General features: G+C 56.5%; 1 protein-coding gene across 1 annotated transcript; it reads left to right on the forward strand.

The window, feature by feature from the left end:
• Positions 1-9572, forward strand: LOC132425389 (immunoglobulin superfamily DCC subclass member 3-like). Its single transcript, XM_060011721.1, has 12 exons — positions 1-97; positions 1761-2186; positions 2745-2990; positions 6446-6583; positions 6669-6827; positions 6970-7135; positions 7429-7673; positions 7989-8426; positions 8537-8644; positions 8790-8910; positions 9332-9449; positions 9543-9572. The coding sequence occupies exons 1-12, from the start codon at positions 1-3 to the stop codon at positions 9570-9572; spliced, it is 2292 nt and encodes a 763-aa protein (XP_059867704.1).
• The last annotated feature ends 2347 nt before the right edge of the window (positions 9573-11919 follow it).

Consider the following 11919-nt stretch of genomic DNA (forward strand, 5'->3'; position numbering starts at 1 on the left):
ATGGAGGCTGGATCCCCACCTCCCCGGCCCGGAAGGTCCCACTCCATTGTCCCAACAAGAATAGAGAGGACAGCTTTGGAAAGTGACACTGTGAATGGTGAGGGGGCTGCTGGGGCCGTGACCAAACTAATGGGATGAGCTCCGTCACGCTGGGCCCGGCTCAGCGCCTGGGTCGGCGACTCCTCTAGGAGAGTGGGGCTCTGCGCCCCTCCCCGGGACCCCCAGATCAGACCCCAGGCCTCCCCGTTCTGGCCCTGGACCCCCAGAGTTGGTCTTAGGGGAGCAGATGCCTCTCCCCACCCCCAGAACCTCATTCATCAGTGTTTGAGAGGGAGTGAGGGGTGGGTCTAAGGGAGAAGGTTCTGGGAGAAGGTTCTAGAGGCTGGGAAGGGGGCGGGCTCGACCCCCCAGTTTTGCCTTCCTCTCACCGGCCCGCAGCCCTCCCCTGTCACCGCCCCAGTTGTCTCAGTGTCTGGGTCCTGGCCCTGAGAGGAGAGGGCAGTGGGGATGGGGGGGAGGGGCTCAGACCAGAGGCAGAGAGGGACCCGGCTCCGGGAGAGACGGAGCAGGGACAGCAGCCTCTGGCCCGGCCCCCTCAGACCCCAGGCTCCCTGCAGCAGGGCCAGAGCCCCAACAATGTGCCCCCTGAGTGTGTGGGGTGGGAATGCCTGCAGCCTGGGGCCCCCAGGCTGAAGGCAGAAGGCCAGAGCTGCCTGGGGAGCAGCCGGGGCCAAGGGGGCCAGGCCTGTGGAGACATGGGGCCAGGGCTGCTGCTGCTCTGAGACTGGGGGGCGGGGGCGGGGCCTGAGGGCAGTGGGGGGCAGTGGGCGAATGCCAGGTGGGAGAGGTGAACAGAAGGATAAGGGGGAAGACACAGGGCGGGAGAGTTGGGGGGCAAAGTGGGGGAGGAAGGTGCAGGGCGCCGAGCTGATGAGAGCAGAGGCGCTGGAACTTTGTAGGCAAGCAGGGAGGACAGGTATGTATGTACCTGTGGGCAAGAGCTGTGTAGAGGCAGAGACTGGGGGAGCAGACTTTGGCTACAGTCCTGGGGCTGTGCAGTCAGGAGGGGCTGTCGGGCAGAGGGTCTTGGAGAGGCAGGTGTCCCGAGGGTCCCGAGGCAGCCCAAGCCCTGGGCCTGTGGGCTCTGGCCCTTCCGAGGCTGCTGTCCGCCTCCGCCCTCCGCTGGGCAGGTCCCTGCTCAGCCTCGTAGGCTGAGTTACCATATCCACGCGTGTGCGTGTAGTCAGCGTCTAAGCACCTGGGTTCGCAGCTCTGCTCGTGCATTTCTGGGTCCGGGACATTGGTGTCTGTTGCGTATTTGCGACTTTGAGTCTGTAGGGACATCTCTGTGTGAGCTGTGTCTGTATCCTCTGCGAGAGTGTCTGGGATGGAGACTGTGTCTGGGTTATGGGGTAGCCTGTGAGGTTAAGCTTTGCAGTCCAAGTGTGTGTCTGTGAGTATGTGAGTGTGCTCCTTCCCTCATTCAGCGGCTGGGGTCACAGCGGTGGGAGAGGAGAGCCAGGAGTCCTGGGAAGCTGACCCTGTGGGCAGACACGCAGATGGGCGGGCGGGGGAGAGAGGGGACGACCTCATTGTCCCCCGGGGAGCACAATGCCCATGCCTGGGCCCCTGGCCTCGCCATTGTGCCCGCGCCGCCCCCTCCCCGTTGCCAGGGCCCAGCTGAAAGAGGCCATCGATCACGGCGGCCCTGCTCCTCAGACTGCAAGGCCCTCCTCCCCCTCCTCCCTTGCTGCCCCCAGGTTCCCCCAAACTAAAGTCCTGCCTCCTCACCCCTCGCCCAGGCCGAGAGGGGCTCAAAACTGAGGGGAGGTGGTGGGCCCCAGGAGGCCGCCGCGTCCAGGCCTCGTTGGCTCTCCCTGCGGGTCGCACTGCAGGCTCTGAGCTGGCCTTCTTGGGGGAGCTGGGGGATGTGGTGGCCACGCGGGAGCGCCCACTGGTGCTGCCGTGCCGGGTGGAGGGTGAGCTGCCCGTGTCCATTTCCTGGCAGCGGGATGGGCTGGTCCTGGCCAACGACAGCAGTGCCACCCTGATGCCCGACGGCTCCCTGCATCTGGCCACCCCGCCCTCCCACTGGAGCCTCCCCTCCCGCGCCCACAAGTACCACTGCGTGGCCCAGAACCGCTTTGGGCGCCTGGTGAGCCGGCGGGCCTGGGTGCAGCTGGCAAGTAAGTGACTGGGCTGCTCCTGTGTGGGCAGGGGAGACGAGAATGTGCAGGGGTACCCACAGACGGCACCCGCGGGGCACAGAATTGCCCGGGGTGGGCCTGGGCAATGCCTCCTTGGCCGTTAGACGCAGTGTGCACGGTGCCTAGGGCACCAGAAGAAAAAGTGAATATAATAATGAATATATAATAATGTGTTGTTATTTTATAGTGCTGGATTATATTTGTCTTGATACCAGTGCAAATGTAAAACAGAATTTTAAATGTTGTAGAGGAAGGCAAAGTGCTTATGGCCCAAAGAAATCACAGATGTGAGACTGCAGGGGTGCAAGCGAGGCAGTCAGCAGGGAGTGGCAGCCGTGGGCACAGACGGGGAGCTGGGGCTCTGGGACAGAGTTGCTGGCGGCAGAGCTGGGGGCCAGCTCTCTGTGCTCAGGTGGTCCCTGTGCCCTAGGTCTGTCGCGCTTCCATCAACATCCAGAGTCCGTCGAGGTTGAGCTGGGTGGAGTCGCTTCCAGTGCCTGATCCGGGAGAGTGCTGGAGCCTTCCGTTTCCTGGGAGCACAACGGCACGACCTTGAGTACTGCCAGCCACCGGCGAGCAGCAGCGAGAAGTGGTGGGGTGGCAGGCTATGGGCCACTGCACAGCCGCGGACCCCCGACTCCTGCATCCTCAGGGTGACGCTGCTGCCTCGTGGCATCCTCCACATCACCAGCGTGAGCCGGGCTGACGTGGGCACCTACCGCTGTGTGGCACACAGTGTGGCCAATACCCGCCACAGCCAGGATGCCTGGCTGATCCTGAAGGGTAAGCAAGGACCAGGGGAATCAGAGTGGGCACTGGGCAGAGAGGAGGGTGTGGGAGCTGGCACCACTGGGAGTGGGTGTGGCCGATGTTGTATGTGGCACAAAGAGTTTTGAGCGCCGACTACGTATGAGGACTGTGCTGGGTGTGGGAACATAGCAGTCAGCAGGCGGAACGGGCTCGGTCCATCGCTGGCTTCCCAGAGCTGGCAACTGAGTAGAGAGGGAGGTGCTATGGGAACCCAGGGCAGGGGCCTCTAACCCAGCCTTGGGTTGTGGGCAAGGGCTGCTCAGGGCCTCAAGAGAAAGCTATACCAAGCTGGCTGTTGAAGGGTGAGCGGAGAGAGGCAGTCCAAGGTCAGGAAAGTGAAGAGGGTGGCATTCCTGGCATTGCTTTGTGCAAAAGCACAAGGGTGAGAATAGCAGTTCATGCAGACAGTTCCATGCTGCTGGACCACAGAATGGGCAGAATTCAGGGTAACAAAAAATTGATGTAGGAAAGGTAGGCGAGGCCCATCATGAAAAGGAGTTTGGACTTGATCCAGAGAGCAGTGGGAGCCCTTTATGGGTTGAGCGTGGGCTCCTGTGTCTCGGCTGGGAGTGAATGCCTGCGTGCGCTTGTGTTTGTAAGTGGTGGGCTTAGATGTATATATGTGTGTGTGTGTGTGTGTGTGCACATTTGCATGTTTCCTCCTTGGGGTGAGGATGAAAATAGCTTTGTACCTGAGATGAAACACCCAGAACGACCCCAAATGCAGGCCATGTGGGGGTGGGAGAGTTTTGTGCCCAAAGTGAGGGTCACAGCAGAGCCCCTGAAGAGTTGGCACCTAACAGGAAACGGAGGTAAGACTGACGCCACAGCCTGAAGCTGAGAGGCCACCGGGGATGTGAAGGAAAGGTGTGCCTGAATCATCCACTAGGGGGCCCCATAGTATAGATAACAAGTGAACCTTGGGTAAGCATCAAGGCAGAATTTCACCAAAGGGTGCTTAGCTTTTAAACTGAAGACTGAAAGGGGAAGAGGGGGATCTGTTGTGTCTCTGCTCTGGAGCTGACTTAGAAACTGAAAGCAAAGGGTGGGGATCAGGGACTCCTCCCTGAGAGCAGAGGGAAGCCTGGGTGAAGTTCCTCTGGCTTCCCACTTCCTGTTCCCATCAACCATCCGGGGCAGGAGGGCAGGGCGGGATGCCAGGCTTCCATGATGATCAGTACTCCTGGCCAAATGCCGGGCTACGGGCAGGCACGGGTTCTCCATCCTGCTGCATGTAGAGGCGGGGAAATGAATGTCCAAGAGAGCTTCAGGCAGCTGAGAAGAAGCAGGTGCCTGCTGGGCGCAGAGATCAACCTGTAACTGAGGGTTCGTGGGTTGCCTATATTTTAAATATCAGGAAAGGAGCTGAGGTCAGTGTAGACTCTTCCCCAGGGACAGGAGCTGGGTACCGAAGCCCCAGCCATTCACTCCTAAAACACTTCCCTGGGGCAGGCCTTACCCTGGGCAGGCGCCAGGGACACAGAATTTCCCAGGTTTTCGAGGAGCTCACAGCGGCAAGAGGGGTATGCTGTCAGCTGTCCAGTGCTTCCAAGATGCAGGTTTGTGTTCTGCCTCTGCCAGTCCCTCTGATGTTGAACAAGCTACTTAACCTCTCTGACACTTGCTTTTCTCATCTGTAAACTTGGAGAAATCACTGCCTTCACAGGCTTGTAGTGAGGATTAAAGGGGACAACGCATTTGGGGCTCACAGTATAATGCCTGGCACATGGAGAGGTTCAGCCAGGGATGTGTGAAGTGTCATCACATGGACCAGCTCTACATCACTGAACGGTCTGACCAGGTGGAACATGGTCTCCTTGGCCAAGGCCAGGACATTCCAAGACAGTCCACAGCCTGAACTAGAGCTTGTGGAAGGCAAACTGAGGAGTGCCTGGTACAAAGTAGACCCTCAGTATATGATGGTGGGATGAATGGATGAATGAACGGAGAATGGGTGAAATACTATTCTAGGCCTTGAAGCAGATTTGAAGATGTGGAAGACTTTATACCAGTCCTTGAGAAACTTTCATTTTAGAGACAAAATTTTGTATGAGTTTCTTTTTTTTTTAATCGTGCGGCTTGTGGGATCCTAGTTCCCCAACCAGGGATCAAATCCAGGCCCCCTGCAGTGGAAGCACAGAGTCCCAACCACTGGACCACCAGGGAATTCCCGAGGAGTTTTCTTTTCTTTTTTAAAAATATTTATTTATTTATTTATTTGGTTGCGCCAGTTCTCAGTTGCAGCAGGCAGGCTCATTTGCGGCTAGTGGGCTCCTTTAGTTGCAGCATGCGAACTCTTGGTTGCGGCATGCATATGGGATCTAGTTCCCTGACCAGGGATCGAACCCCGGCCTCCGGCATTGGGAGTGCAGAGTCTTAACCACAGCGCCACCAGGGAAGTCCCCAGAGGAGTTCTTAATAAGGGACATTTATGAAAAGGTTAAAGATATGTTGCAAAGTCTCATAAAATACAAAGTGGTAAAGCAAGAATGGGGGTGACTGGATAAAGGAAAACAAAGGCCTGTTTCCCCTGTTGTTCACAGCTATTTGTTCCCAGTGTGGGAATAGCGCCTGGCGTACGGCAGCCCCCCAGTGATGATTCGTGGGAGAGGGTGGCATAAAATGAAGACCCAAAGAGCAGTGTATTTCAAAAAACATTTGCATCCCTTCTGAGCAGTTGAGACACGCTGACTTCTCAGGGGGGCCTGGCTTTCTTTCTGAGGGAGGGGTCTCCTGTCAGTTTTGTGGGTGACTTAGGGAAGGGGACTAGGCCCCTGGGTATCCCCCCAGGGTACCCCCCTACCTGGCCAGTTCATGTACTGACACTGCTGCAGGCCCTCCAGGGGCACCCTGTAGCGGGGCATGCTTACACCTCTCCTCTTTCCGCCCCTCCAGTTTAACTTGGGGCCTGCTTAGTACGCCAGAGCTGCTTAGCCCTGATACAGGCAGACCTCGGAAGTATTGCAGGTTCCGTGCCAGACCACAGCGAATATCACAATAAAGTGAGTCACATAAATTTTTTGGTTTCCCAGTTCATATAAAAATCATGTTTACACTATACTATATCCTATTAAATAGCACTATGTCTAAATAAACAATGTACATACCTCATTTAAAAAATAGTTTATTGCTGAAATTGCTAATCATCATCTGATAACGCAGGATTGCCACAAACTTTCAATTTGTAAAACAAACCAAAAAGAACGCAGTATCTGTGAGGCGCAATAAAATGAGGTACACCTGTACTTACTGCCATAGGACCTTGGGCAAGTGATTTTCTTTATCTGTAAACCAGGAGTAAAATAGCACCTGCTCTGGGGTCTGGTCACTTGAGGACTAGAAGGGTCCTCCGGGAGCAGAAGTTTGTCCTGGGTGCAGGGGGAGAGTGCTGCTGCCTGATCCCTCGATTTGCTATTTCCACCTCACAGTGGGATCCCCACGGCTCCTGCAGGAGCCCGAGATTCTGTCTGGACCTCAGAACCTGACGCTCACGGTACACCAAACGGCAGTGCTGGAATGCATCGCCACAGGCCACCCACGGCCACTGGTCTCCTGGAGCCGCCTGGGTGTGAAGCCACCCCGTCCCACCCCGCCTCCTGGAGCCCCCAGCACTTTGCGCTTTCGCAGCTCTGACCCCTCGTCTCTCTGTAGGTGGCCGCTCCATCGGCGTAGAGGGCATCCAAGTCCTGGGCACCGGGAACCTCATGATCTCCGATGTGTCGGTCCAGCACTTAGCCGTCTACGTCTGTGCAGCCAATCGGCCGGGAACCCGGGTCCGACGCACAGCACAGGGCGTCCTGCTCGTGCAGGGTGAGCCCCAAGGGCCAGCCAGGGAGGGTGCTGGGGGGTGCCCCATCCCCCCATGGGAACCCTAATGGGGAGAGGGGCAGGGGCAGGAGGAAGGTGAGAGGCCGGGCCTCATGGCGCCCTCCACCTGCCATTGCCTGCCCAGCTCTGCCCAAGTTTGTCCAGTGGCCACAATCCTTGTCCAGGCCTCCAGGCAGCAGCACCATCTTCACCTGCATGGCCCAGGGCGTCCCCGAGCCCCGGCTGGCCTGGTTGAAGAATGGGAAGGGGCTGAGTCCCGGGGATAACATTTGGCTAACCCACAGCAACAGGTACCTGAGGTACCCCCGTCCCGCCCCCTCCACCCTGCCTGACTGCCGATGTATCCTCACCTGCCCCAGGCGTCCAGCCCCACCTCCTCACAACACTCTCTACCACCCACTCAAACCCCCTGCATCCACCCCCACCCACGGGAGGCTCTGCCCTGCCTGCTCCATACAAGCAATGTCCACACAAGGTGGTGTGTCCTTTTGCTTCTGGGCAGGTCTGTGGGTCTCACCACCCAACCAGGGCAGGGGACTTGGTGGGAAGGAGCCCCCAGTGGCTACGTCTGTTTTTCCCTTAGCACACTGATGCTGGCGGGGATCTCAGCAGAGGACGAGGCCATCTACCAATGCGTGGCAGAGAACAGCGCGGGCTCCAACCAGGCCAGTACCCGCCTGGCTGTGACAGGGGACCCAGAGCCACCCCCTGCCCCCAGGGGTCTGCAGGCAATGGCTCTCTCCACCTTTGCCATTCAAGTGTTCTGGGAACCACCGCTCTACAATGGGGACATCACTGGCTATGTGCTGCACCTCCGGCCAGTTGGAGGTGGGTGTGGGTGGGTAGACGGGAATCCCTGACCCCAGTCCACTTCTCCCCTGACTGGGGGTGTCCCTGGGCAAGTTTCTCTCACTCTTAGTGACCCCCAGACCTGTCTGGACACTGGCCGGGCCTCTGGACCTGTGGTCCTCTGGTACTTCCTTCTGCTCTTCAGTCCCTTTCTCATCCTGGCTCCGACTTCTGCAGCCCCCTTCCCTGCTCTCCTTGGAGACCCAGCTGAAGCTTTGTGCCCACTTTGTGGGGGTGGGGGATGTTTGTAGTGAGGGAGAGGGATGCTGGCTGCCAAGCTGCTCTGCTTCTCAGAGCCAGCTGGCCCGGAGCTCCAAGAGGCCGTGGGCAAAGGCACCTTTGAGCATGTCTTCTCCAGTCTGGAGCCTGACACGGTCTACTCTATCCACTTGCGGGCCTACTCAGCAGAGGGTGCCAGCCAGGACCCTGCCTCCATCCACGCTTCCACCATGGGCAGCAGTGAGGGACACCCTCTCCAGCCTTGTAGAGCCCCTGGCCTCAGACAGACAGGGCTGCCAAGCAGCTCATCTCATTTCTCTGCAGCCCCTGCTGCCCTTGGCTTCTCCACCAAAGTGCTCAACGCCACCTCTGTTCAGGCCTCCTGGGAGCTGCCATCCCAGCTGGGGCCCATCCAGGGCTTCAAACTCTTTCACTGCAAGCTGCCCGCTGCCCATTTTGAGGGGCCCCTGCTCCTGGCTAGCACTGTCAGTTCCTTCCTCTACACAGATCTGGGTGAGGCCCTGAACCTTCTTGTGGCCCCTCCTCAGTGTGGTCTTGCCCCAGGCACTGAGCTTCCTGGCCCAGCCAGGCCTGTTCCCTTCACAATCTCCTGCTTCTTGCAGAGCCAGCCGCCCTCTATGAGATCAAGCTTCAGGCATTCAGGGGCAACGGGGATGGTAACAGCAGTGCCCATGTTGTCTCTTTGCGTGAAGTGCCCCTAGCCACCCCTGGTGAGTGGGGTCCCGTAGGAGGGTAGCAGGCCCGGTGTCAGAGCAGGCTTTTCCTATAGGACCTACGGCTGTCAGTCTTCAGGGAAGAGGAGGGGCCTGAGCTTTGCCTCCATCCTGGTTCTCTGACAGATGGCACTGTGTCCAGAGTCCAAGGCTGGGTGCTCTTGCAGCCAGGATGAGAAGAGCTCGCTGCCTGGGGCTGTGGTGGGCATCCACGTGGGCCTGGCTGCCCTCATCGTTTGCCTCCTCCTGGGCTGGAGACATAGGTAAGGGCCAGGATGGCTATATGTGGAAAACTGCTAGGAAGACAGTCTGCACTATGGTGGCACAGGCCCAAAGAGCAAGAAAGGGCTTTTATCCCTGACTAATCTGTCTTACAAATAAGGACACTGAGGCAGAGAGGGAGGGCCAGTTCTTCTCACAGCTGTGTGGCATCAGAAGTGGGAGGAGGCCTGGTGGGCCGCAGGAAGTGGGGCAGAGAGCACTGGGGCTCCCGAGGCAGAGGGCAGGTGGCAGAAGTGGGCCAGAGCTAGATCCCTGCCATCCTGTGCATGAGGAAGGGGCCCAGCCTCTCCCCGTGGAGTATGGAACAGGATGAAAGGCTGGGACCGATGGATGCTAAGCCAGAGAGAAGCCCCAGACAGGTCAGGGTGCTGACCCTCCCTATCCGGGCAGCCTCTTCTGCAGACAGGGGTCCCAAGAGTGCTGGGCAGTGCTTCAGACTGCCTCTGACAGAGCTGGGGGCTGCAGAGGCCAGGCTCCGAGTGGAGGGAAGCCAGAGGAGAAGACTGAACTCATCACCCAGGTGAGGGGGATTCAGGTGAGGGGGATTGGGAAGGAGAAAGTAGTGTGCTTTGAGGCTCTGGGGCCAAAGCCTGATCACCGCCTTCCCTCTCAGGTGACCGTGGAGCAGCCGCCCTTAGCCTAGGGCCCTCCAAGTTGGCTCCCTCCCAGGTGCCACTAACTCTGGCCCCACCAAAGAATCTACATCACCTTTCCCTGCCACCCCGGAGTCAAGAAAGAACCAAAGGTCCCTAAGCCCCTCTCCGGGGAGGGTCAAGTCTGACCATAGGGCGAGAGAAGAGGTTGTGATTTCTGTTTCTCCCTTCTCAAGAAATGGGGAAATCTGTGTCTTCCCCCACACACCAAATAACCTCAAACTAAACCATGTCAGGTGGGAGTTCTCTCCAACCCATTAGTCCTCCCTCAAAACCCCATCGAATATATCCTCTTGATCCAAATATGAACTACCCAAAGATATATAGCTTTAAAGCACCGCCCCCCCCCCCCACCAAGAAGGGGACTCAGGGCAAGGGGCTCTGTCAGCAACTCCATCTTCCAACCCGAACCCCCAGTCTGAAATCTGTCTCCTCATGCCTAAGCTGGCGTCTGACCAGGGACAGGCAACCTGCATTCCTGGTGGTCTAAATAGGCAGGTGGACAAAGGGGCTGCCAAGTTCCTTGCCCCCTTGTCCCAACATGAGAAGAGTTCTGAACATCTAAGCTCACACACGCTGCTTCTCTGAGCAACCAAATGCCCATCTCCCCCTTTCCAGAACCAAAGCATTGACCCCTTTTGGGAGGCATGCATGCCTCCTCATTTTTCTATTTTTGAAAGGAGATATTAGTTTGCGTTGAGGTTCTGGTGGCCTTGAATCCCTTGTAGAATGAGCACAGATGCTGTGGAGCACCCCACACATCTATTCCCCTCAATTCTAGGTGTCCAAAGACCACCTCTTCCCCACTCCTCCCTCTGACCTATGGCCCTCCTGGCCTCCTTGTCCCTCCTCGTCCAGCTCTACCACAAACCTAAAACCAAACCCCAGGCTCTCCCTCAATCTGCCTCCCTCCAAGGCTGTCCAGTATTGTGCCCAAAAGGGGGTAGGGTCTTGGAGGAAGGAAAACCCAGGTCTTAGGGGGACCCCAAACACTGTCTCCTCTGTGCTCTTGTAGGATGATGCTCATACCAGTGACAAGACCTCCAGCAAGGCTGGGCCCTGCCCCTCCCCAACTGCACAAGGGGCGTAAGCAGCTTTAACTAATAAATGTGGCAGGGGACCAAGAGGTTAAGAACAGCCCCAAACTTCAGGTCCCTGAGGAAGTAACATCCTCTCCTCTGGGTGGGCCTGGTCTAAGAGCTTTGTTGGAAATAAACCAAAACGGAAAAAATAAATTAGGATCTGGTTAATGTTCTGGATTGAAAGGAAAACCTGGGGAAGTGGGGGTGATGACATGGTAAGACAGAGCGGTTCCAGATCTTTCAGGGCATGTTGCACTGAGGCTGAGGATCTACATATTCTGCAGTTTGCTAAGGAAAGAACAGTGTGAGCTGTTTTAAGGTCCCCACCGGGAGAAACCAGCATGCTACAAAGGATTGTTACTGGAGTCTAGAGCAGTGTGATGAGAAGGGCCAAGGACAGCTAGGGTACACCTCTCCTTAGGACAGGATGGAGATCCAGCCTCTGGGTTAAATGCAGCCTCCTTACGGATACCTTTAGACCTTACGTCATCAGGTAATTTAAGTGGGGTCAGTGGCTTCCAGAACACTGGATCTATATAAAGGTGAGGGGAAGAAGAATACAGAAGTAAGGGCTTTAAATAATCAACACAATTGAAGAAAAGGGCACAAACTAAAGGTACCCCATTGACTGGAGGGGGTATAAGTCATAGCTAATCTCCAGATCGCCCCTAAAATTCTCCCACCAAACTGCCCCCCCCCCCGCCCCCCATGACTAAAGCACAAGCCACAGGAAAGTTTAGAAACCATTCCTTTCTTTATTAAACATAGCTTGCAAGTGATAAATATTACAAAGTTTTTTTTCTTTTAATCCTTTCTCCAAAAATTAGCTTATTATTTGAATCTGTCACTGCTGAAATGCTCAGCAGCATCTGAAACAGATGGGAGTGTATTTGCCTTTTTGAAAACCAGTTTCTATTGGTCTTAGTTTTTTCATTTTAATTCCCAAACACAATGCAGAAAATTAGAGTTTGTTTTTTGTTTTTTGTTTTTTTTAAAAAAAAGGAAACTTAAAGAGTTGTGCAAAAGGGTCTTGTTCCCCTCCCACCCACCCCATTCAGAGAAGACCATTCCCCATCCCACCTCCCTGCTCCCCACCCCACCACCAATCTATCCTTCCACCTTCACCAGGGCTTCACCCACCATCCTATACCCTCTCCAGGCTTTACCAGCCAAGACCTAGAGTGTGGGAGTACTCAGCCCAGGCTGTGGGGAAATTGGGCCCCTGAAGGAGACAGCTATTCAGACAGCTGCCTTT

Source organism: Delphinus delphis, chromosome 1 (assembly GCF_949987515.2).
Source record: "Delphinus delphis chromosome 1, mDelDel1.2, whole genome shotgun sequence".
Classification (NCBI taxonomy): domain Eukaryota; kingdom Metazoa; phylum Chordata; class Mammalia; order Artiodactyla; family Delphinidae; genus Delphinus; species Delphinus delphis.